The 27,453-nt window shown below is 45.2% G+C and overlaps 1 protein-coding gene across 1 annotated transcript in view; it reads right to left on the bottom strand.

Moving 5' to 3' along the window:
- The window catches only part of LOC135531147 (F-actin-uncapping protein LRRC16A-like), a gene marked incomplete at both ends in the record, with an annotated part of 136,517 nt that overhangs the window by 5,658 nt on the left and 103,406 nt on the right, over positions 1 to 27,453 (bottom strand). Inside the window, 3 exons of the mRNA XM_064959262.1 lie at positions 16,234 to 16,320; positions 18,089 to 18,183; positions 19,574 to 19,662. Coding sequence (XP_064815334.1) covers positions 16,234 to 16,320; positions 18,089 to 18,183; positions 19,574 to 19,662 — 271 coding nt within the window. The remainder of the gene's footprint in view (positions 1 to 16,233; positions 16,321 to 18,088; positions 18,184 to 19,573; positions 19,663 to 27,453) is intronic.

Raw genomic sequence — 27,453 nt, 5'->3', positions numbered from 1 at the left:
ATCTACCTGGCTATAGAGTTAGACAGCCTGTCAACAATCTACCTGGCTATAGAGTTAGACAGCCTGTCAACAATCTACCTGGCTATAGAGTTAGACAGCCTGTCAACAATCTACCTGGCTATAGAGTTAGACAGCCTGTCAACAATCTACCTGGCTATAGAGTTAGACAGCCTGTCAACAATCTACCTGGCTATAGAGTCAGACAGCCTGTCAACAATCTACCTGGCTATAGAGTTAGACAGCCTGTCAACAATCTACCTGGCTATAGAGTTAGACAGCCTGTCAACAATCTACCTGGCTATAGAGTTAGACAGCCTGTCAACAATCTACCTGGCTATAGAGGGTCAGACAGCCTGTCAACAATCTACCTGGCTATAGAGTTAGACAGCCTGTCAACAATCTACCTGGCTATAGAGTTAGACAGCCTGTCAACAATCTACCTGGCTATAGAGTTAGACAGCCTGTCAACAATCTACCTGGCTATAGAGTCAGACAGCCTGTCAACAATCTACCTGGCTATAGAGTTAGACAGCCTGTCAACAATCTACCTGGCTATAGAGTTAGACAGCCTGTCAACAATCTACCTGGCTATAGAGTTAGACAGCCTGTCAACAATCTACCTGGCTATAGAGTCAGACAGCCTGTCAACAATCTACCTGGCTATAGAGGGCCAGACAGCCAGTCAACAATCTACCTGGCTATAGAGGGTTAGACAGCCTGTCAACAATCTACCTGGCTATAGAGTTAGACAGCCTGTCAACAATCTACCTGGCTATAGAGGGTCAGACAGCCTGTCAACAATCTACCTGGCTATAGAGTTAGACAGCCTGTCAACAATCTACCTGGCTATAGAGTTAGACAGCCTGTCAACAATCTACCTGGCTATAGAGTTAGACAGCCTGTCAACAATCTACCTGGCTATAGAGGGTCAGACAGCCTGTCAACAATCTACCTGGCTATAGAGGGTCAGACAGCCTGTCAACAATCTACCTGGCTATAGAGTTAGACAGCCTGTCAACAATCTACCTGGCTATAGAGTTAGACAGCCTGTCAACAATCTACCTGGCTATAGAGGGTCAGACAGCCTGTCAACAATCTACCTGGCTATAGAGTTAGACAGCCTGTCAACAATCTACCTGGCTATAGAGTTAGACAGCCTGTCAACAATCTACCTGGCTATAGAGTTAGACAGCCTGTCAACAATCTACCTGGCTATAGAGTTAGACAGCCTGTCAACAATCTACCTGGCTATAGAGGGTTAGACAGCCTGTCAACAATCTACCTGGCTATAGAGTTAGACAGCCTGTCAACAATCTACCTGGCTATAGAGTTAGACAGCCTGTCAACAATCTACCTGGCTATAGAGTTAGACAGCCTGTCAACAATCTACCTGGCTATAGAGTTAGACAGCCTGTCAACAATCTACCTGGCTATAGAGTTAGACAGCCTGTCAACAATCTACCTGGCTATTGAGGGTCAGACAGCCTGTCAACAATCTACCTGGCTATAGAGTTAGACAGCCTGTCAACAATCTACCTGGCTATAGAGTTAGACAGCCTGTCAACAATCTACCTGGCTATAGAGTTAGACAGCCTGTCAACAATCTACCTGGCTATAGAGTTAGACAGCCTGTCAACAATCTACCTGGCTATAGAGGGTTAGACAGCCTGTCAACAATCTACCTGGCTATAGAGTTAGACAGCCTGTCAACAATCTACCTGGCTATAGAGTTAGACAGCCTGTCAACAATCTACCTGGCTATAGAGTTAGACAGCCTGTCAACAATCTACCTGGCTATAGAGTTAGACAGCCTGTCAACAATCTACCTGGCTATAGAGTTAGACAGCCTGTCAACAATCTACCTGGCTATTGAGGGTCAGACAGCCTGTCAACAATCTACCTGGCTATAGAGGGTCAGACAGCCTGTCAACAATCTACCTGGCTATAGAGGGTTAGACAGCCTGTCAACAATCTACCTGGCTATAGAGGGTCAGACAGCCTGTCAACAATCTACCTGGCTATAGAGTTAGACAGCCTGTCAACAATCTACCTGGCTATAGAGTTAGACAGCCTGTCAACAATCTACCTGGCTATAGAGTTAGACAGCCTGTCAACAATCTACCTGGCTATAGAGGGTCAGACAGCCTGTCAACAATCTACCTGGCTATAGAGTTAGACAGCCTGTCAACAATCTACCTGGCTATAGAGTTAGACAGCCTGTCAACAATCTACCTGGCTATAGAGGGTCAGACAGCCTGTCAACAATCTACCTGGCTATAGAGTTAGACAGCCTGTCAACAATCTACCTGGCTATAGAGTTAGACAGCCTGTCAACAATCTACCTGGCTATAGAGGGTCAGACAGCCTGTCAACAATCTACCTGGCTATAGAGTTAGACAGCCTGTCAACAATCTACCTGGCTATAGAGGGTCAGACAGCCTGTCAACAATCTACCTGGCTATAGAGGGTCAGACAGCCTGTCAACAATCTACCTGGCTATAGAGGGTCAGACAGCCTGTCAACAATCTACCTGGCTATAGAGGGTCAGACAGCCTGTCAACAATCTACCTGGCTATAGAGTTAGACAGCCTGTCAACAATCTACCTGGCTATAGAGTTAGACAGCCTGTCAACAATCTACCTGGCTATAGAGTTAGACAGCCTGTCAACAATCTACCTGGCTATAGAGTTAGACAGCCTGTCAACAATCTACCTGGCTATAGAGGGTCAGACAGCCTGTCAACAATCTACCTGGCTATAGAGTCAGACAGCCTGTCAACAATCTACCTGGCTATAGAGTTAGACAGCCTGTCAACAATCTACCTGGCTATAGAGGGTCAGACAGCCTGTCAACAATCTACCTGGCTATAGAGTCAGACAGCCTGTCAACAATCTACCTGGCTATAGAGGGTCAGACAGCCTGTCAACAATCTACCTGACTATAGAGGGTCAGACAGCCTGTCAACAATCTACCTGGCTATAGAGGGTCAGACAGCCTGTCAACAATCTACCTGGCTATAGAGGGTCAGACAGCCTGTCAACAATCTACCTGGCTATAGAGGGTCAGACAGCCTGTCAACAATCTACCTGGCTATAGAGTTAGACAGCCTGTCAACAATCTACCTGGCTATAGAGTTAGACAGCCTGTCAACAATCTACCTGGCTATAGAGTCAGACAGCCTGTCAACAATCTACCTGGCTATAGAGGGTCAGACAGCCTGTCAACAATCTACCTGGCTATAGAGGGTCAGACAGCCTGTCAACAATCTACCTGGCTATAGAGTTAGACAGCCTGTCAACAATCTACCTGGCTATAGAGGGTCAGACAGCCTGTCAACAATCTACCTGGCTATAGAGTTAGACAGCCTGTCAACAATCTACCTGGCTATAGAGGGTTAGACAGCCTGTCAACAATCTACCTGGCTATAGAGTTAGACAGCCTGTCAACAATCTACCTGGCTATAGAGTTAGACAGCCTGTCAACAATCTACCTGGCTATAGAGGGTCAGACAGCCTGTCAACAATCTACCTGGCTATAGAGTTAGACAGCCTGTCAACAATCTACCTGGCTATAGAGTTAGACAGCCTGTCAACAATCTACCTGGCTATAGAGGGTCAGACAGCCTGTCAACAATCTACCTGGCTATAGAGTTAGACAGCCTGTCAACAATCTACCTGGCTATAGAGGGTCAGACAGCCTGTCAACAATCTACCTGGCTATAGAGGGTCAGACAGCCTGTCAACAATCTACCTGGCTATAGAGGGTCAGACAGCCTGTCAACAATCTACCTGGCTATAGAGTTAGACAGCCTGTCAACAATCTACCTGGCTATAGAGTTAGACAGCCTGTCAACAATCTACCTGGCTATAGAGTTAGACAGCCTGTCAACAATCTACCTGGCTATAGAGTTAGACAGCCTGTCAACAATCTACCTGGCTATAGAGTTAGACAGCCTGTCAACAATCTACCTGGCTATAGAGGGTCAGACAGCCTGTCAACAATCTACCTGGCTATAGAGTTAGACAGCCTGTCAACAATCTACCTGGCTATAGAGGGTCAGACAGCCTGTCAACAATCTACCTGGCTATAGAGTTAGACAGCCTGTCAACAATCTACCTGGCTATAGAGTTAGACAGCCTGTCAACAATCTACCTGGCTATAGAGGGTCAGACAGCCTGTCAACAATCTACCTGGCTATAGAGTTAGACAGCCTGTCAACAATCTACCTGGCTATAGAGTTAGACAGCCTGTCAACAATCTACCTGGCTATAGAGTTAGACAGCCTGTCAACAATCTACCTGGCTATAGAGTTAGACAACCTGTCAACAATCTACCTGGCTATAGAGGGTCAGACAGCCTGTCAACAATCTACCTGGCTATAGAGTTAGACAGCCTGTCAACAATCTACCTGGCTATAGAGTTAGACAGCCTGTCAACAATCTACCTGGCTATAGAGTTAGACAGCCTGTCAACAATCTACCTGGCTATAGAGGGTCAGACAGCCTGTCAACAATCTACCTGGCTATAGAGGGTCAGACAGCCTGTCAACAATCTACCTGGCTATAGAGGGTCAGACAGCCTGTCAACAATCTACCTGGCTATAGAGGGTCAGACAGCCTGTCAACAATCTACCTGACTATAGAGTTAGACAGCCTGTCAACAATCTACCTGGCTATAGAGTTAGACAGCCTGTCAACAATCTACCTGGCTATAGAGTCAGACAGCCTGTCAACAATCTACCTGGCTATAGAGGGTCAGACAGCCTGTCAACAATCTACCTGGCTATAGAGGGTCAGACAGCCTGTCAACAATCTACCTGGCTATAGAGTTAGACAGCCTGTCAACAATCTACCTGGCTATAGAGTTAGACAGCCTGTCAACAATCTACCTGGCTATAGAGGGTCAGACAGTCTGTCAACAATCTACCTGGCTATAGAGGGTCAGACAGCCTGTCAACAATCTACCTGGCTATAGAGTTAGACAGCCTGTCAACAATCTACCTGGCTATAGAGGGTCAGACAGCCTGTCAACAATCTACCTGGCTATAGAGGGTCAGACAGCCTGTCAACAATCTACCTGGCTATAGTGTTAGACAGCCTGTCAACAATCTACCTGGCTATAGAGTCAGACAGCCTGTCAACAATCTACCTGGCTATAGAGTTAGACAACCTGTCAACAATCTACCTGGCTATAGAGTTAGACAGCCTGTCAACAATCTACCTGGCTATAGAGTTAGACAGCCTGTCAACAATCTACCTGGCTATAGAGTTAGACAGCCTGTCAACAATCTACCTGGCTATAGAGGGTCAGACAGCCTGTCAACAATCTACCTGGCTATAGAGGGTCAGACAGCCTGTCAACAATCTACCTGGCTATAGAGTTAGACAGCCTGTCAACAATCTACCTGGCTATAGAGTTAGACAGCCTGTCAACAATCTACCTGGCTATAGAGTTAGACAGCCTGTCAACAATCTACCTGGCTATAGAGTTAGACAGCCTGTCAACAATCTACCTGGCTATAGAGTTAGACAGCCTGTCAACAATCTACCTGGCTATAGAGTTAGACAGCCTGTCAACAATCTACCTGGCTATAGAGGGTCAGACAGCCTGTCAACAATCTACCTGGCTATAGAGTTAGACAGCCTGTCAACAATCTACCTGGCTATAGAGGGTCAGACAGCCTGTCAACAATCTACCTGGCTATAGAGTTAGACAGCCTGTCAACAATCTACCTGGCTATAGAGTTAGACAGCCTGTCAACAATCTACCTGGCTATAGAGGGTCAGACAGCCTGTCAACAATCTACCTGGCTATAGAGTTAGACAGCCTGTCAACAATCTACCTGGCTATAGAGTTAGACAGCCTGTCAACAATCTACCTGGCTATAGAGTTAGACAGCCTGTCAACAATCTACCTGGCTATAGAGGGTTAGACAGCCTGTCAACAATCTACCTGGCTATAGAGGGTCAGACAGCCTGTCAACAATCTACCTGGCTATAGAGTTAGACAGCCTGTCAACAATCTACCTGGCTATAGAGTTAGACAGCCTGTCAACAATCTACCTGGCTATAGAGTTAGACAGCCTGTCAACAATCTACCTGGCTATAGAGTTAGACAGCCTGTCAACAATCTACCTGGCTATAGAGTTAGACAGCCTGTCAACAATCTACCTGGCTATAGAGGGTTAGACAGCCTGTCAACAATCTACCTGGCTATAGAGGGTCAGACAGCCTGTCAACAATCTACCTGGCTATAGAGGGTCAGACAGCCTGTCAACAATCTACCTGGCTATAGAGTTAGACAGCCTGTCAACAATCTACCTGGCTATAGAGTTAGACAGCCTGTCAACAATCTACCTGGCTATAGAGTTAGACAGCCTGTCAACAATCTACCTGGCTATAGAGTTAGACAGCTTGTCAACAATCTACCTGGCTATAGAGTTAGACAGCCTGTCAACAATCTACCTGGCTATAGAGTCAGACAGCCTGTCAACAATCTACCTGGCTATAGAGTTAGACAGCCTGTCAACAATCTACCTGGCTATAGAGGGTCAGACAGCCTGTCAACAATCTACCTGGCTATAGAGTTAGACAGCCTGTCAACAATCTACCTGGCTATAGAGTTAGACAGCCTGTCAACAATCTACCTGGCTATAGAGTTAGACAGCCTGTCAACAATCTACCTGGCTATAGAGGGTCAGACAGCCTGTCAACAATCTACCTGGCTATAGAGTTAGACAGCCTGTCAACAATCTACCTGGCTATAGAGTCAGACAGCCTGTCAACAATCTACCTGGCTATAGAGGGTCAGACAGCCTGTCAACAATCTACCTGGCTATAGAGTTAGACAGCCTGTCAACAATCTACCTGGCTATAGAGGGTCAGACAGCCTGTCAACAATCTACCTGGCTATAGAGTTAGACAGCCTGTCAACAATCTACCTGGCTATAGAGGGTCAGACAGCCTGTCAACAATCTACCTGGCTATAGAGTTAGACAGCCTGTCAACAATCTACCTGGCTATAGAGTTAGACAGCCTGTCAACAATCTACCTGGCTATAGAGGGTCAGACAGCCTGTCAACAATCTACCTGGCTATAGAGTTAGACAGCCTGTCAACAATCTACCTGGCTATAGAGTTAGACAGCCTGTCAACAATCTACCTGGCTATAGAGGGTCAGACAGCCTGTCAACAATCTACCTGGCTATAGAGTTAGACAGCCTGTCAACAATCTACCTGGCTATAGAGTTAGACAGCCTGTCAACAATCTACCTGGCTATAGAGGGTCAGACAGCCTGTCAACAATCTACCTGGCTATAGAGTTAGACAGCCTGTCAACAATCTACCTGGCTATAGAGTCAGACAGCCTGTCAACAATCTACCTGGCTATAGAGGGTCAGACAGCCTGTCAACAATCTACCTGGCTATAGAGTTAGACAGCCTGTCAACAATCTACCTGGCTATAGAGGGTCAGACAGCCTGTCAACAATCTACCTGGCTATAGAGGGTCAGACAGCCTGTCAACAATCTACCTGGCTATAGAGGGTCAGACAGCCTGTCAACAATCTACCTGGCTATAGAGGGTCAGACAGCCTGTCAACAATCTACCTGGCTATAGAGGGTCAGACAGCCTGTCAACAATCTACCTGGCTATAGAGGGTCAGACAGCCTGTCAACAATCTACCTGGCTATAGAGGGTCAGACAGCCTGTCAACAATCTACCTGGTTATAGAGTCAGACAGCCTGTCAACAATCTACCTGGCTATAGAGTTAGACAGACAGTGAGGGATCTCTCTTGGTATACAGGGTTAGACAGACAGTGAGGGATCTCTCTGGCTATAGAGGGTTAGACAGACAGTGAGGGATATCTCTGGCTATAGAGGGTCAGACAGACAGTGAGGGATCTCTCTGGCTATATGGGGTTAGACAGACAGTGAGGGATCTCTCTGGCTATAGAGGGTCAGACAGACAGTGAGGGATATCTCTGGCTATATGGGGTTAGACAGACAGTGAGGGATATCTCTGGCTATAGAGGGTTAGACAGACAGTGAGGGATCTCTCTGGCTATTCGGGGTTAGACAGACAGTGAGGGATATCTCTGGCTATAGAGGGTTAGACAGACAGTGAGGGATATCTCTGGCTATAGAGGGTAAGACAGACAGTGAGGGATATCTCTGGGTATAGAGGGTAAGACAGACAGTGAGGGATATCTCTGGCTATAGAGGGTAAGACAGACAGTGAGGGATCTCTCTGGCTATAGGGGGTTAGACAGACAGTGAGGGATCTCTCTGGCTATATGGGGTTAGACAGACAGTGAGGGATCTCTCTGGCTATATGGGGTTAGACAGACAGTGAGGGATCTCTCTGGGTATAGGGGGTTTGACAGACAGTGAGGGATCTCTCTTGGTATACAGGGTTAGACAGACAGTGAGGGCTCTCTCTGGCTATAGGGGGTTAGACAGACAGTGAGGGATCTCTATGGCCCAGAATCAAACTCCCATAAGTCAGTGTGAACTCTGAGGAACTGGCCTCTCTCCTGGGAGAACCAATCAATAGACAGATAAATGCCAGGCCTTAGGGGGCATTCTGAAGCATGCCGAAAGTTGATCTATGGAACTCAATTCATTACAGGCCATTACAGAGAAAGAGAGAGGAGAGGAGAGGAGAGGAGAGGAGAGGAGAGGAGAGGAGAGGAGAGCATTAGGAGAGCATTTGGCTCCCTCCCTCTGCAGTAACAGTGCTGTTCCTATAGGCTCCCTCCCTCTGCAGTAACAGTGCTGTTCCTATAGGCTCCCTCCCTCTGCAGTAACAGTGCTGTTCCATCAGGCTCCCTCCCTCTGCAGTAACAGTGCTGTTCCTATAGGCTCCCTCCCTCTGCAGTAACAGTGCTGTTCCATTAGGCTCCCTCCCTCTGCAGTAACAGTGCTCTTCCTTTAGGCTCCCTCCCTCTGCAGTAACAGTGCTGTTCCATTAGGCTCCCTCCCTCTGCAGTAACAGTGCTGTTCCTTTAGGCTCCCTCCCTCTGCAGTAACAGTGCTGTTCCTTTAGGCTCCCTCCCTCAGCAGTAAACAGTGCTGTTCCTTTAGGCTCCCTCCCTCTGCAGTAAACAGTGCTGTTCCATTAGGCTCCCTCCCTCTGCAGTAACAGTGCTGTTCCATTAGGCTCCCTCCCTCTGCAGTAAACAGTGCTGTTCCTATAGGCTCCCTCCATCTGCAGTAACAGTGCTGTTCCTATAGGCTCCCTCCCTCTGCAGTATCAGTGCTGTTCCTATAGGCTCCCTCCCTCTGCAGTAAAAGTGCTGTTCCTATAGGCTCCCTCCCTCTGCAGTAAACAGTGCTGTTCCTATAGGCTCCCTCCATCTGCAGTAACAGTGCTGTTCCATCAGGCTCCCTCCCTCTGCAGTAACAGTGCTGTTCCTTTAGGCTCCCTCCCTCTGCAGTAACAGTGCTGTTCCATCAGGCTCCCTCCCTCTGCAGTAACAGTGCTGTTCCTTTAGGCTCCCTCCCTCTGCAGTAACAGTGCTGTTCCTATAGGCTCCCTCCCTCTGCAGTAACAGTGCTGTTCCTTTAGGCTCCCTCCCTCTGCAGTAACAGTGCTGTTCCTTTAGGCTCCCTCCCTCTGCAGTAACAGTGCTGTTCCTTTAGGCTCCCTCCCTCTGCAGTAACAGTGCTGTTCCTTTAGGCTCCCTCCCTCTGCAGTAACAGTGCTGTTCCTTTAGGCTCCCTCCCTCTGCAGTAACAGTGCTGTTCCTTTAGGCTCCCTCCCTCTGCAGTAACAGTGCTGTTCCATTAGGTTCCCTCCCTCTGCAGTAACAGTGCTGTTCCTATAGGCTCCCTCCCTCTGCAGTAACAGTGCTGTTCCTTTAGGCTCCCTCCCTCTGCAGTAACAGTGCTGTTCCATCAGGCTCCCTCCCTCTGCAGTAACAGTGTCATTAATTAGGGCTATATTACTAATCAACATGGCCTTATTGCTTAAATATACCATGGCTTTCAGCCAATCAACATGGCCTTATTGCTTAAATATACCATGGCTTTCAGCCAATCAACATGGCCTTATTGCTTAAATATACCATGGCTTTCAGCCAATCAACATGGCCTTATTGCTTAAATATACCATGGCTTTCAGCCAATCAACATGGCCTTATTGCTTAAATATACCATGGCTTTCAGCCAATCAACATGGCCTTATTGCTTAAATATACCATGGCTTTCAGCCAATCAACATGGCCTTATTGCTTAAATATACCATGGCTTTCAGCCAATCAACATGGCCTTATTGCTTAAATATACCATGGCTTTCAGCCTATCAACATGGCCTTATTGCTTAAATATACCATGGCTTTCAGCCAATCAACATGGCCTTATTGCTTAAATATACCATGGCTTTCAGCCTATCAACATGGCCTTATTGCTTAAATATACCATGGCTTTCAGCCAATCAACATGGCCTTATTGCTTAAATATACCATGGCTTTCAGCCAATCAACATGGCCTTATTGCTTAAATATACAATGACTTTCAGCCTATCAACATGGCCTTATTGCTTAAATATACCATGGCTTTCAGCCAATCAACATGGCCTTATTGCTTAAATATACAATGACTTTCAGCCAATCAACATGGCCTTATTGCTTAAATATACAATGACTTTCAGCCAATCAGGGCTCGAACCACCCAGTTTATAATGTGCTTTAACCTTTGGTGAATACTTTGAATCTAACAACAATACAGACAACAATGTAAACAACAATATAAACAACAATATCGACGACAATATAGACAACAATGTAAAGAACAATATAGACAACAATATAGACAACAATATCAACAACAATATAAACAATATAGACAACAATATCAACAATAATATAAACAACAAAAGACAACAATATAGACAACAATATCAACAACAATATAGACAACAATATCAACAACAATATAAGTCATGCATCAAAAAGGGAAATGATTTCACAGCAAGCAGCCCTGTGGATGTTAAACATTAGAGAACTGTCTATGGATGTTAAACATTAGAGAGCTGTCTGTGGATGTTAAACATTAGAGAGCAGCCCTGTGGATGTTAAACATTAGAGAACTGTCTGTGGATGTTAAACATTAGAGATCAGCCCTGTGGATGTTAAACATTAGAGAACTGTCTGTGGATGTTAAACATTAGAGAACTGTCTGTGGATGTTAAACATTAGAGAACTGTCTGTGGATGTTAAACATTAGAGAACAGCCCTGTGGATGTTAAACATTAGAGAACTGTCTGTGGATGTTAAACATTAGAGAACTGTCTGTGGATGTTAAACATTAGAGAGCAGCCCTGTGGATGTTAAACATTAGAGAACTGTCTGTGGATGTTAAACATTAGAGAACTGTCTGTGGATGTTAAACATTAGAGAACTGTCTGTGGATGTTAAACATTAGAGAGCAGCCCTGTGGATGTTAAACATTAGAGAACTGTCTGTGGATGTTAAACATTAGAGATCAGCCCTGTGGATGTTAAACATTAGAGAACTGTCTGTGGATGTTAAACATTAGAGAACTGTCTGTGGATGTTAAACATTAGAGAGCAGCCCTGTGGATGTTAAACATTAGAGAACTGTCTGTGGATGTTAAACATTAGAGAACTGTCTGTGGATGTTAAACATTAGAGAGCAGCCCTGTGGATGTTAAACATTAGAGAACTGTCTGTGGATGTTAAACATTAGAGAACTGTCTGTGGATGTTAAACATTAGAGAGCAGCCCTGTGGATGTTAAACATTAGAGAGCAGCCCTGTGGATGTTAAACATTAGAGAACAGCCCTGTGGATGCTAAACATTAGAGAGCAGCCCTGTGTATGTTAAACATTAGAGAACTGTCTGTGGATGTTAAACATTAGAGAGCGGCCCTGTGGATGTTAAACATTAGAGAACTGTCTGTGGATGTTAAACATTAGAGAACTGTCTGTGGATGTTAAACATTAGAGAACTGTCTGTGGATGTTAAACATTAGAGAACTGTCTGTGGATGTTAAACATTAGAGAACTGTCTGTGGATGTTAAACATTAGAGAACAGCCCTGTGTATGTTAAACATTAGAGAACTGTCTGTGGATGTTAAACATTAGAGATCAGCCCTGTGGATGTTAAACATTAGAGAACTGTCTGTGGATGTTAAACATTAGAGAACTGTCTGTGGATGTTAAACATTAGAGAACTGTCTGTGGATGTTAAACATTAGAGAGAACTGTCTGTGGATGTTAAACATTAGAGAACTGTCTGTGGATGTTAAACATTAGAGAACTGTCTGTGGATGTTAAACATTAGAGAACAGCCCTGTGTATGTTAAACATTAGAGAACTGTCTGTGGATGTTAAACATTAGAGAGCAGCCCTGTGGATGTTAAACATTAGAGAGCAGCCCTGTGGATGTTAAACATTAGAGAACTGTCTGTGGATGTTAAACATTAGAGAACTGTCTGTGGATGTTAAACATTAGAGAGCAGCCCTGTGGTTGTTAAACATTAGAGAACTGTCTGTGGATGTTAAACATTAGAGAACTGTCTGTGGATGTTAAACATTAGAGAACTGTCTGTGGATGTTAAACATTAGAGAACTGTCTGTGGATGTTAAACATTAGAGAACTGTCTGTGGATGTTAAACATTAGAGAACTGTCTGTGGATGTTAAACATTAGAGAACTGTCTGTGGATGTTAAACATTAGAGAGCTGTCTGTGGATGTTAAACATTAGAGAGCTGTCTGTGGATGTTAAACATTAGAGAACTGTCTGTGGATGTTAAACATTAGAGAACTGTCTGTGGATGTAAAACATTAGAGAACTGTCTGTGGATGTTAAACATTAGAGAACTGTCTGTGGATGTTAAACATTAGAGAACTGTCTGTGGATGTTAAACATTAGAGAGCAGCCCTGTGTATGTTAAACATTAGAGAACTGTCTGTGGATGTTAAACATTAGAGAGCGGCCCTGTGGATGTTAAACATTAGAGAACTGTCTGTGGATGTTAAACATTAGAGAACTGTCTGTGGATGTTAAACATTAGAGAACTGTCTGTGGATGTTAAACATTAGAGAACTGTCTGTGGATGTTAAACATTAGAGAACTGTCTGTGGATGTTAAACATTAGAGAACAGCCCTGTGTATGTTAAACATTAGAGAACTGTCTGTGGATGTTAAACATTAGAGATCAGCCCTGTGGATGTTAAACATTAGAGAACTGTCTGTGGATGTTAAACATTAGAGAACTGTCTGTGGATGTTAAACATTAGAGAACTGTCTGTGGATGTTAAACATTAGAGAACTGTCTGTGGATGTTAAACATTAGAGAACTGTCTGTGGATGTTAAACATTAGAGAACTGTCTGTGGATGTTAAACATTAGAGAACAGCCCTGTGTATGTTAAACATTAGAGAACTGTCTGTGGATGTTAAACATTAGAGAGCAGCCCTGTGGATGTTAAACATTAGAGAGCAGCCCTGTGGATGTTAAACATTAGAGAACTGTCTGTGGATGTTAAACATTAGAGAACTGTCTGTGGTTGTTAAACATTAGAGAGCAGCCCTGTGGATGTTAAACATTAGAGAACTGTCTGTGGATGTTAAACATTAGAGAACTGTCTGTGGATGTTAAACATTAGAGAACTGTCTGTGGATGTTAAACATTAGAGAACTGTCTGTGGATGTTAAACATTAGAGAACTGTCTGTGGATGTTAAACATTAGAGAACTGTCTGTGGATGTTAAACATTAGAGAACTGTCTGTGGATGTTAAACATTAGAGAGCTGTCTGTGGATGTTAAACATTAGAGAGCTGTCTGTGGATGTTAAACATTAGAGAACTGTCTGTGGATGTTAAACATTAGAGAACTGTCTGTGGATGTAAAACATTAGAGAACTGTCTGTGGATGTTAAACATTAGAGAACTGTCTGTGGATGTTAAACATTAGAGAACTGTCTGTGGATGTTAAACATTAGAGAACAGCCCTGTGTATGTTAAACATTAGAGAACTGTCTGTGGATGTTAAACATTAGAGAGCAGCCCTGTGGATGTTAAACATTAGAGAGCAGCCCTGTGGATGTTAAACATTAGAGAACTGTCTGTGGATGTTAAACATTAGAGAACTGTCTGTGGATGTTAAACATTAGAGAGCAGCCATGTGGATGTTAAACATTAGAGAACTGTCTGTGGATGTTAAACATTAGAGAACTGTCTGTGGATGTTAAACATTAGAGAACTGTCTGTGGATGTTAAACATTAGAGAACTGTCTGTGGATGTTAAACATTAGAGAACTGTCTGTGGATGTTAAACATTAGAGAACTGTCTGTGGATGTTAAACATTAGAGAACTGTCTGTGGATGTTAAACATTAGAGAACTGTCTGTGGATGTTAAACATTAGAGAGCAGCCCTGTAGATGTTAAACATTAGAGAGCAGCCCTGTGGATGTTAAACATTAGAGAACAGCCCTGTGGATGTTAAACATTAGAGAGCAGCCCTGTGGATGTTAAACATTAGAGAGCAGCCCTGTGGATGTTAAACATTAGAGAACTGTCTGTGGATGTTAAACATTAGAGAACTGTCTGTGGATGTTAAACATTAGAGAACTGTCTGTGGATGTTAAACATTAGAGAACTGTCTGTGGATGTTAAACATTAGAGAACAGCCCTGTGGATGTTAAACATTAGAGAACTGTCTGTGGATGTTAAACATTAGAGAGCAGCCCTGTGGATGTTAAACATTAGAGAACTGTCTGTGGATGTTAAACATTAGAGAACTGTATGTGGATGTTAAACATTAGAGAACTGTCTGTGGATGTTAAACATTAGAGAACTGTCTGTGGATGTTAAACATTAGAGAACTGTCTGTGGATGTTCAACATTAGAGAACAGCCCTGTGGATGTTAAACATTAGAGAACTGTCTGTGTATGTTAAACATTAGAGAACTGTCTGTGGATGTTAAACATTAGAGAACTGTCTGTGGATGTTAAACATTAGAGAGCAGCCCTGTGGATGTTAAACATTAGAGAGCAGCCCTGTGGATGTTAAACATTAGAGAACAGCCCTGTGGATGTTAAACATTAGAGAACTGTCTGTGGATGTTAAACATTAGAGAACTGTCTGTGGATGTTAAACATTAGAGAGCAGCCCTGTGGATGTTAAACATTAGAGAGCAGCCCTGTGGATGTTAAACATTAGAGAACAGCCCTGTGGATGTTAAACATTAGAGAACTGTCTGTGGATGTTAAACATTAGAGAACTGTCTGTGGATGTTAAACATTAGAGAACTGTCTGTGGATGTTAAACATTAGAGAACTGTCTGTGAATGTTAAACATTAGAGAACAGCCCTGTGGATGTTAAACATTAGAGAACTGTCTGTGGATGTTAAACATTAGAGAACTGTCTGTGGATGTTAAACATTAGAGAACTGTCTGTGAATGTTAAACATTAGAGAACAGCCCTGTGGATGTTAAACATTAGAGAACTGTCTGTGGATGTTAAACATTAGAGAACTGTCTGTGGATGTTAAACATTAGAGAGCAGCCCTGTGGATGTTAAACATTAGAGAACTGTCTGTGGATGTTAAACATTAGAGAACTGTATGTGGATGTTAAACATTAGAGAACTGTCTGTGGATGTTAAACATTAGAGAACTGTCTGTGGATGTTAAACATTAGAGAACTGTCTGTGGATGTTAAACATTAGAGAACTGTCTGTGGATGTTAAACATTAGAGAACTGTCTGTGGATGTTAAACATTAGAGAACTGTCTGTGAATGTTAAACATTAGAGAACAGCCCTGTGGATGTTAAACATTAGAGAACTGTCTGTGGATGTTAAACATTAGAGAACTGTCTGTGGATGTTAAACATTAGAGAACTGTCTGTGAATGTTAAACATTAGAGAACAGCCCTGTGGATGTTAAACATTAGAGAACTGTCTGTGGATGTTAAACATTAGAGAACTGTCTGTGGATGTTAAACATTAGAGAGCAGCCCTGTGGATGTTAAACATTAGAGAACTGTCTGTGGATGTTAAACATTAGAGAACTGTATGTGGATGTTAAACATTAGAGAACTGTCTGTGGATGTTAAACATTAGAGAACTGTCTGTGGATGTTAAACATTAGAGAACTGTCTGTGGATGTTAAACATTAGAGAACTGTCTGTGGTTAATTTGTAAGGAAGTTGAATACAAGTTTTCCATGCATGTGTCAGAATGCGAGAAACTCCAGTCATTACCTTTGGGTGACAATGAGGTTTTGGAAAAGTTTAAATGCTTGAGTCCCTTAGGGAGTTTGGCGAACTGTGCTCCCAGGGAGGTGATTCCTGGAGGAAACAGCAGAATGGAAAGCAACACTCAGTCATTTGGCGATACAAGTACCATGATATCAGACAGACTGGGGATTTCAATTCCCTGCCTTCATTTTCCCTGAGCTGCCGAGGAGAGCGACATGGGAAGGCAAACTACATCTCTGTTCACACAGACACTCAGTCTTCATTCTAATACAGGCCGCTTAGCGTTTGGTTAAAGACAGATTGTACAACTCAACTGTCTCTTGACGATACATGTTACATGAGGACAGATGTTGCTGGTAAATCTAAGAGACGCAGGATATTTTAGCGTCTCTTTAAATGCTGTGAGTTGGAAAGACACCACAGGTCTAGAGGAGATGAAATGTTTAACCTGCTCTCATAGTTCAGCAGGAAAGACACCACAGGTCTAGAGGAGATGAAATGTTTAACCTGCTCTCATAGTTCAGCAGGAAAGACACCACAGGTCTAGAGGAGATGAAATGTTTAACCTGCTCTCATAGTTCAGCAGGAAAGACACCACAGGTCTAGAGGAGATGAAATGTTTAACCTGCTCTCATAGTTCAGCAGGAAAGACACCACCCGTCTAGAGGAGATGAAATGTTTAACCTGCTCTCATAGTTCAGCAGGAAAGACACCACCCGTCCAGAGGTGATGAAATGTTTAATCTGCTCTCATAGTTCAGCAGGAAAGACACCACAGGTCTAGAGGTGATGAAATGTTTAACCTGCTCTCATAGTTCAGCAGGAAAGACACCACCCATCTAGAGGTGATGAAATGTTTAACCTGCTCTCATAGTTCAGCAGGAAAGACACCACCCGTCCAGAGGTGATGAAATGTTTAACCTGCTCTCATAGTTCAGCAGGAAACATTCCAAGAGTTCTATTCTAGTCCAGAACATTCTGTTAACTCTTCTTCTCTATACTTCCACAACACAACAACAAGAGTCCAGAACATTCTGTTAACTCTTCTTCTCTATACTTCGACAACACAACAACAAGAGTCCAGAACATTCTGTTAACTCTTCTTCTCTATACTTCGACAACACAACAACGCAGAGAGTCACAGACACTATCATCAACGACGGGGACAGGCTTCAAATGCATTAGATATTCTCAATGGAATGAGACAGCTAGATGACAAAACACACTCACTGAATCACCAGATTCAAATTCACAATAATCTGAGAGTTCAAGAGTTTAATATTTGATCAAGGGCAAAGGGATTCCAATTTAAATAGATTTAGAGGGGCTACACTAGTACTCAGAAGCAGCTCTCTCTGCTGAGTGATAGATTTAGAGGGTTATTCTAGTAGTCAGAAGCAGCTCTCTCTGCTGAGTGATAGATTTAGAGGGTTATTCTAGTAGTCAGAAGCAGCTCTCTGCTGAGTGATAGATTTAGAGGGTTATTCTAGTAGAAGCAGCTCTCTGCTGAGTGATAGATTTAGAGGGTTATTCTAGTAGTCAGAAGCAGCTCTCTGCTGAGTGAAAGTGAGTGAGATTGAGCTCTAGGGCTATAGTAGTACTCATATATACACTACCGGTCAAACGTTTTAGAGTGGAGGGGCTATAGTAGTACTCAAATATACACTACCGGTCAAACGTTTTAGAGTGGAGGAGCTATAGTAGTACTCATATATACACTACCGGTCAAACGTTTTAGAGTGGAGGGGCTATAGTAGTACTCATATATACACTACCGGTCAAACGTTTTAGAGTGGAGGGGCTATAGTAGTACTCAGTATAAATGTATTAGAAAATAGAGGAGGGCAGTAGAGTCATACCTCGATCCTCCAGTGGGTTATTGGCAAGGTTGACAGTGTGGAGTCCTGAGTTGGGGTTATGGGAGAGGGCATTCGCCAGCTTCTGTGCAAAATCCCTTTGTAGAGAGAGGAAACATTTACGTGAGATAAAACCTGCCAGATATCTACCACAGTATGTGTGTTACTGACAGAGAGAGAGAGAGAGAGAGAGAGAGAGGGAGAGAGAGAGAGAGAGAGGGAGAGACAGAGAGGGGGAGAGAGAGACAGAGAGGGGGAGAGAGAGAGAGACAGAGAGGGGGAGAGAGAGAGACAGGGAGAGAGAGAGACAGAGAGATACAGAGAGGGAGAGAGGGGGAGAGAGAGAGGGGGGGAGAGAGAGAGAGAGAGAGGAGGAGAGAGAGGGGAAAGAGAGAGAGAGAGGAGGAGAGAGAGGGGAGTGAGAGAGAGAGGGGGGGAGAGAGACAGAGAGAGAGACAGAGACAGAGAGAGAGACTTTACATCAGATAAAACCAGTCAGATATCTACCACAGTATGTGTGTTACTTACAGCCATAGAAAACAACAGCACATTGTGAGTTACTCTTTAACTAACTCTAACTGAGACAGCTGTGTCAGGACCACTGGTACCACACAGAGACAACTGTTTCTGACAAACCTCACGAGAGAGAGAGAGAGAGAGAGAGAGAGAGAGAGAGAGAGAGAAACACAGAGGGAGAGGGAGAGAGAGAGAGAAACACAGAGGGAGAGGGAGAGAGAGAGAGAAACACAGAGGGAGAGGGAGAGAGAGAAACACAGAGGGAGAGGGGTAGAGAGAGAAACACAGAGGGAGAGAGAGAGAGAGAGACACAGAGAGAGAGAAACACAGAGGTAGATAGACAAGTAGAGTGAAGTGTTCCAGGCACCAGAGGTGATACGGAGAGAAGGAGGCAGCAGAGAGACAGAGAGGACACCAGGGGTGATACGGAGAGAAGGAGGCAGCAGAGAGACAGAGAGGACACCAGGGGTGATACGGAGAGAAGGAGGCAGCAGAGAGACAGAGAGGACACCAGGGGTGATACGGAGAGAAGGAGGCAGCAGAGAGACAGAGAGGACACCAGGGGTGATACGGAGAGAAGGAGGCAGCAGAGAGACAGGGAGGACACCAGGGGTGATACGGAGAGAAGGAGGCAGCAGAGAGACAGAGAGGACACCAGGGGTGATACGGAGAGAAGGAGGCAGCAGAGAGACAGAGAGGACACCAGAGGTGATACGGAGAGAAGGAGGCAGCAGAGAGACAGAGAGGACACCAGGGGTGATACGGAGAGAAGGAGGCAGCAGAGAGACAGAGAGGACACCAGGGGTGATACGGAGAGAAGGAGGCAGCAGAGAGACAGGGAGGACACCAGGGGTGATACGGAGAGAAGGAGGCAGCAGAGAGACAGAGAGGACACCAGGGGTGATACGGAGAGAAGGAGGCAGCAGAGAGACAGAGAGGACGAGAACAGGCGATATAAAGGAGGGGAGTCACCTCGTGAGTCCTGCGTTGTCCAGAACCAGTTCCTCTAGGCGACTGGACCGGGCCACCACCCGAAGGATCTGGTCAGACACGTCTGCTGACTGGACACAAGTCAGGAAGCATTAGTATTTAGGCTACATCAACATTTAAAAAACACACCATCATTTAAATTCCACATATCACTGACAGCTCTTCACACACTGGAAACAGATTGGTACTAAATTAACCTTCAGCACTTCACAACCTGGAAACAGATTGGTACTAAATTAACCTTGCGGTCACAACAACATACAGGAACTCAAGTCCTTCTGTTCACCTGATTTAGAATTCCTCACAATCAAATGTCGACTACATTATCCACCAAGGGAATTCTCTTCGATTATAATCACAGCCGTATATATTCCCCCCAAGCAGACACAACGATGGCTCTGAACGAACTTTATTTGACTCTTTGCAAACTGGAATCCACATATCCTGAGGCTGCATTCATTGTAGCTGGGGATTTTAACAAGGCTAATCTGAAAACAAGACTCCCTAAATTGTATCAGCATATCGATTGCGCAACCAGGGCTGGCAAAACCTTGGATCATTGTTATTCTAACTTCCGCGACGCATATAAGGCCCTGCCCCGCCCCCCTTTCGGGAAAGCTGACCACGACTCCATTTTGTTGCTCCCTGCCTACAGACAGAAGCTAAAACAAGAAGCTCCCACGCTGAGGTCTGTTCAACGCTGGTCCGACCAATCTGATTCCACACTCCAAGACTGCTTCCATCACGTGGACTGGGACATGTTTCGTATTGCATCAAACAACAACATTGACGAATACGTTGATTCGGTGAGCGAGTTCATTAGAACGTGCGTTGAAGATGTCATTCCCATAGTAACGATTAAAATATTCCCAAACCAGAAACCGTGGATTGATGGCAGCATTCGCGTGAAACTGAAAGCGCGAACCACTGCTTTTAATCAGGGCAAGGTGACTGGAAACATGACCGAATACAAACAGTGCAGCTATTCCCTCCGTAAGGCAATCAAACAAGCTAAGCGTCAGTATAGAGACAAAGTAGAATCTCAATTCAACAGCTCAGACACAAGAGGTATGTGGCAGGGTCTACAGTCAATCACGGACTACAAAAAGAAAACCAGCCCAGTCACGGACCAGGATGTCTTGCTCCCAGGCAGACTAAATAACTTTTTTGCTCGCTTTGAGGACAATACAGTGCCACTGACACGGCCTGCAACGAAAACTTGCTGCCTCTCCTTCACTGCAGCCGAGGTGAGTAAAACATTTAAACGTGTTAACCCTCGCAAGGCTGCAGGCCCAGACGGCATCCCCAGCCGCGCCCTCAGAGCATGTGCAGACCAGCTGGCTGGTGTGTTTATGGACATATTCAATCAATCCCTATCCCAGTCTGCTGTTCCCACATGCTTCAAGAGGGCCACCATTGTTCCTGTTCCCAAGAAAGCTAAGGTAACTGAGCTAAACGACTACTGCCCCGTAGCACTCACTTCCGTCATCATGAAGTGCTTTGAGAGACTAGTCAAGGACCATATCAGCTCCACCCTACCTGACACCCTAGACCCACTCCAATTTGCTTACTGCCCAAATAGGTCCACAGACGATGCAATCTCAACCACACTGCACACTGCCCTAACCCATCTGGACAAGAGGAATACCTATGTGAGAATGCTGTTCATCGACTACAGCTCAGCATTTAACACCATAGTACCCTCCAAACTCGTCATCAAGCTCGAGACCCTGGGTCTCGACCCCGCTCTGTGCAACTGGGTACTGGACTTGCTGACGGGCCGTCCCCAGGTGGTGAGGGTAGGTAACAACATCTCCACCCCGTTGATCCTCAACACTGGCGCCCCACAAGGGTGCGTTCTGAGCCCTCTCCTGTACTCCCTGTTCAGCCACGACTGCGTGGCCACGCACGCCTCCAACTCAATCATCAAGTTTGCAGACGACACAACAGTGGTAGGCTTGATTACCAACAACGACGAGACGGCCTACACGGAGGAGGTGAGGGCCCTCGGAGTGTGGTGTCAGGAAAATAACCTCACACTCAACGTCAACAAAACTAAGGAGATGATTGTGGACTTCAGGAAACAGCAGAGGGAACACCCCCCTATCCACATCGATGGGACAGTAGTGGAGAGGGTAGTAAGTTTTAAGTCCCTCGGCATACACATCACAGACAAACTGAATTGGTCCACCCACACAGACAGCACCGTGAAGAAGGCGCCATAGCGCCTCTTCAACCTCAGGAGGCTGAAGAAATTTGGCTTGTCACCAAAAGCACTCAAAAAATTCTACAGATGCACAATCGAGAGCATCCTGGTGGGCTGTATCACCGCCTGGTACGGCAACTGCTCCGCCCACAACCGCAAGGCTCTCCAGAAGGTAGTGAGGTCTGCACAACGCATCACCGGGGGCAAACTACCTGCCCTCCAGGACACCTACACCACCCGATGTCACAGGAAGGCCATAAAGATCATCAAGGACAACAACCACCCGAGCCACTGCCTGTTCACCCCGCTATCATCCAGAAGGCGAGGTCAGTACAGGTGCATCAAAGCTGGGACAGAGAGACTGAAAAACAGCTTTTATCTCAAGGCCATCAGACTGTTAAACAGCCACCACTAACATTGAGTGGCTGCTGCCAACACACTGACTCAACTGATTGGTACTCAACGAACCTTCAGCACTCCACACACTGGAACAGTTTGGTACTCAACGAACCTTCAGCACTCCACACACTGGAACAGATTGGTACTAAATTAAGCTTCAGCACTTCACACACTGTGGAAACTAAGCAACTCACAGCCTCCCTGAAGACAAACAATGTATACAAAACGCTTCAGTCTGGTTTTCGACCACATCATAGCACTGAGACTGCACTTGTGAAGGTGGTAAATGACCTTTAAATGGCATCAGACCAAGGCTCTGCATCTGTCCTCGTGCTCCTAGACCGTAGTGCTGCTTTTGATACCATCAATCCACATAATTTTGGAGAGATTGGAAACCCAAATTGGTCTACACGGACAAGTTCTGGCCTGGTTTAGATCTTATCTGTCGGAAAGATATCAGTTTGTCTCTGTGGATGGTTTGTCCTCTGACAAATCAACTGTACATTTCGGTGTTCCTCAGGGTTCTGTTTTAGGACCACTATTGTTTCCACTATATATTTTACCTCTTGATGATGTCATTCAGAAACACAATGTTAACTTTCACTGCTATGCAGATGACACACAGCTGTATATTTCGATGAAACATGGTGAAGGCCCAAAATTGCCCACGCTGGAAACCTGTGTTTCAGACATAAGGAAGTGGATGGCTGCAAATGTTCTACTTTTAAACTCGGACAAAACAGAGATGCTTGTTCTAGGTCCCAAGTAACAAAGAGATCTTCTATTGAATCTGACAATTCATCTTGATGGTTGTACAGTCGTCTCAAATAAAACTGTAAAGGCCCTTGGCGTTACTCTGGACCCTGATCTCTCTTTTCACGAACATATGAAGACTGTTTCAAGGACAGCTTTTTTCCATCTACATAACATTGCAAAAATCAGAAACTTTCTGTAAAATAATTATGCAGAAAAATGCATCCATGCTTTTGTGCTTGCCTCCCTACACTGGCTTCCTGTTAAGGCAAGGGCTGATTTCAACGTTTTACTGCTGACCTACAAAGCATTACATGGGCTTGCTCCTACCCATCTTTCTGATTTGGTCCTGTCGTACATACCTACACGTACGCTACGGTCACAAGACGCAGGCCTCCTAACTGTCCCTAGAATTTCTAAGCGAACAGCTGGAGGCAGGGCTTTCTCCTATAGAGCTCCATTTTTATTGAAAGGTCTGCCTACCCATGTGAGAGACGCAGACCTTTGTCTCAACCTTTAACTTCTTGGTGACAGGGGGCAGTATTTTCACGTCCGGATGAAATGCATGCCCAAATTCAACTGCCTGCTACACATCCCCAGAAGATAAGATATATATTATTGGTGCCGTGCTGCTGCTCCAGTTTCAACTGTCCTGCCTGTGGCTATTTGGTCTACATACCAGTTCAATCTACAGGTCATCAACTGTTCTGCCTGCGGCTATGGAACCCAGACCTGTTCACCGGACGTGCTACCTGTCCCAGACCTGCTGTTTTCAACTCTAGAGACAGCAGGAGCGGTAGGGAGACTATGAATGATCGGCTATGAAAAGCCAACTGACATTTACTCCTGAGGTTCTGACCTGTTACACCCTCGACAACCACTGTGATTATTATTATCTGACCCTGCTGGTCATCTATGAACTTTTGAACATCTTGGCCATGTTCTGTTATAATCTCCACCTGGCACAGCCAGAAGAGGACTGGCCACCCCTCATAGTCTGGTTCCTCTCTAGGTTTCTTCCTAGGGTTTGGCCTTTCTAGGGAGTTTTTCCTAGCCACCGTGCTTCTACACCTGCATTGCTTGCTGTTTGGGGTTTTAGGCTGGGTTTCTGCACAGCACTTTGAGATATCAGCTGATGTAAGAAGGGCTTTCACCCAATCACTGATGGCATAGTGACACACAGGTTCCACCACCACAACGGGCCTCTGCTTTCAGCAGTCCTCTTAACGTGAGCCAGACCACTCTCGTTTGGGCGTCCTATAAAAGCAGAGTTGATTGTCTGTCCAAGCATGTCAGGGAGGGTAAGGAACCATCTACCCCCCCTCCTCTACTCTACTGTAGACACTGAACAGGGGGAAGAGGGAAAGAGGTCTGGAATGAGGGCTCTGATTGAGGAGAGACCACGGGGTGGTCTGTAAAAAGGGAGGCGGGAGACGAAACCTACATTTAGGATTGATAAAAAATTCAATGAGAGCAATCGACTTCTGCACTGCTGCAATACAGATTCTCCTGACCCAGTTCTCTGCTTTCTGTGGGGCCTGTTGATTCCTCTCTGCCCACCCATTCTCTGAGGGAATCAAGTGAATCAAATCAAATATATCCCCTCAGTTCAGAGCCTGTTGATTCCTCTCTGCCATCCATGCTTTGTGTGAATCAAGTGAATCAAATCAAATATATTCCTTCAGTTCAGGGCCTGTTGATTCCTCTCTGCCTACCCATTCTCTGAGGGAATCAAGTGAATCAGATCAAATATATATTCCTTCAGTTCAGGGCCTGTTGATTCCTCTCTGTCATCCATCCTTTGTGTGAATCAAGTGAATCAAATCAAATATATTCCTTCAGTTCAGGGCCTGTTGATTCCTCTCTGCCTACCCATTCTCTGAGGGAATCAAGTGAATCAGATCAAATATATATTCCTTCAGTTCAGGGCCTGTTGATTCCTCTCTGTCATCCATCCTTTGTGTGAATCAAGTGAATCAAATAAATCCCTTCAGTTCAGCTATGCAGAGCAGAGGGAGGTCAATCGTCTCTTTATCTGTTTACATTCATATGACAAACAGTAATCACAATAACAGTACATCAGCGTTGGTACAACTAAGTGACATTGCATGTATACGAGAGACATTTCTGGTGGCCAGCATGCTAATTATGACAGACAAAGAGGGATTGTGTGAGGCAGGATGGTTCTCCTTTCAGGGGCAGAGAGAAACGGGATGGCACAGAGGACTGTTGTTCCCTAGGACTGAGAGAGAGAGAGAGAGAGAGAAGAGAGAGAGAGGAGAGAGAGAGAGAGAGAGGAGAGAGAGAGAGGAGAGAGAGAGAGAGGAGAGAGAGAGAGAGAGAGAGAGGAGAGAGAGGAGAGAGAGAAGGAGAGAGAGAGAAGAGAGGAAAGGAGAGGAGAGAGAAAGGAGAGAGGAGAGAGAGAGAGAAGAGAGTGAATGAGAGAGAGAGAGAGAAGAGAGGAGGGGAGAGGAAAGGAGAGGAGAGAGAAATAAGAGAGAGAGAGGAGAGAGAGAGAATGAGAGAGAGAGAATAGAGGAGATGAGAGGAGAGGAAAGGAGAGGAGAGAGAAAGGAGAGAGGAGAGAGAGAGAGAGAGAGGGAAATAAAGAAAGAAGAGAGGAGAGAGGAAGAACAGAGATAGGGAGAGAGAGAGAGAGAAAGAAAGAAATAAGAGAGGAGAGGGAGAAAGAGAGGGGGAGAGAGGGAGAGAAAAAGAAAGACAGAAAGAAGACAGAAAGAAGAGAGAAAGAGAGAGAGAGAAGAGATCAGAGTAAAGGACAGGAGGTCACAGTGGACATCAGAATACTGGTCCTAATGTTAGACTGAAGGATGCTAACACACAGTACAGTGAGGGATGCTAACACACAGTACAGTGAGGGATGCTAACACACAGTACAGTGAGGGATGCTAACACACAGTACAGTGAGGGATGCTAACACAGTACAGTGAGGGATACTAACACAGTACAGTGAGGGATACTAACACACAGTACAGTGAGGGATGCTAACACACAGTACAGTGAGGGATGCTAACACACAGTACAGTGAGGGATGCTAACACACAGTACAGTGAGGGATGCTAACACACAGTACAGTGAGGGATGCTAACACAGTACAGTGAGGGATACTAACACACAGTACAGTGAGGGATGCTAACACACAGTACAGTGAGGGATGCTAACACACAGTACAGTGAGGGATGCTAACACACAGTACAGTGAGGGATGCTAACACACAGTACAGTGAGGGATGCTAACACAGTACAGTGAGGGATACTAACACACAGTACAGTGAGGGATGCTAACACACAGTACAGTGAGGGATGCTAACACACAGTACAGTGAGGGATGCTAACACACAGTACAGTGAGGGATGCTAACACACAGTACAGTGAGGGATGCTAACACACAGTACAGTGAGGGATGCTAACACACAGTACAGTGAGGGATGCTAACACACAGTACAGTGAGGGATGCTAACACACAGTACAGTGAGGGATGCTAACACACAGTACAGTGAGGGATGTTAACACACAGTACAGTGAGGGATGCTAACACACAGTACAGTGAGGGATGCTAACACACAGTACAGTGAGGGATGCTAACACACAGTACAGTGAGGGATGCTAACACACAGTACAGTGAGGGATGCTAACACACAGTCTATCTCCTGTTTCTGTAGCAGCTTGATGTACCAGGACACCCCCTGGACAGGACACTAGTCTATCTCCTGTTTCTGTAGCAGCTTGATGTACCAGGACACTTCCTGGACAGGACACTAGTCTATCTCCTGTTTCTGTAGTGAGGCAGCTTGATGTACCAGTACACCCCCTGGACAGGACACTAGTCTATCTCCTGTTTCTGTAGTGAGACAGCTTGATGCACCAGGACACCCCCTGGACAGGATGCTAGTTTATCTCCTGTTTCTGTAGTGAGGCAGCTTGATGTACCAGTACACCAACCTGGACAGGACACTAGTCTATCTCCTGTTTCTGTAGTGAGGCAGCTTGATGTACCAGTACACCCCCTGGACAGGACACTAGTCTATCTCCTGTTTCTGTAGTGAGGCAGCTTGATGTACCAGTACACCCCCTGGACAGGACACTAGTCTATCTCCTGTTTCTGTAGTGAGACAGCTTGATGTACCAGGACACCCCCTGGACAGGACACTAGTCTATCTCCTGTTTCTGTAGCAGCTTGATGTACCAGGACACTTCCTGGACAGGACACTAGTTTATCTCCTGTTTCTGTAGTGAGGCAGCTTGATGCACCAGGACACCCCCTGGACAGGATGCTAGTTTATCTCCTGTTTCTGTAGTGAGGCAGCTTGATGTACCAGGACACCCCCTGGACAGGACACTAGTCTACCGCAGGGTCTTACCCCCCAATCTAACGCCTTAATGCTAAAGTATTTTGGAATGCAGAGAAATCTAATTCCCAACCTTCCAACCCACACGGTCATTATGTCCAGAGGAGCCCGAGGAATGCTTTCCTGTCACAGACT

This window comes from Oncorhynchus masou, unplaced genomic scaffold (assembly GCF_036934945.1).
Source record: "Oncorhynchus masou masou isolate Uvic2021 unplaced genomic scaffold, UVic_Omas_1.1 unplaced_scaffold_1531, whole genome shotgun sequence".
NCBI classification, from domain to species: Eukaryota; Metazoa; Chordata; class Actinopteri; order Salmoniformes; family Salmonidae; genus Oncorhynchus; species Oncorhynchus masou.
Note: the sequence above shows the minus strand (reverse complement) of the source record. Positions and strands in the feature narration are given on the sequence as shown.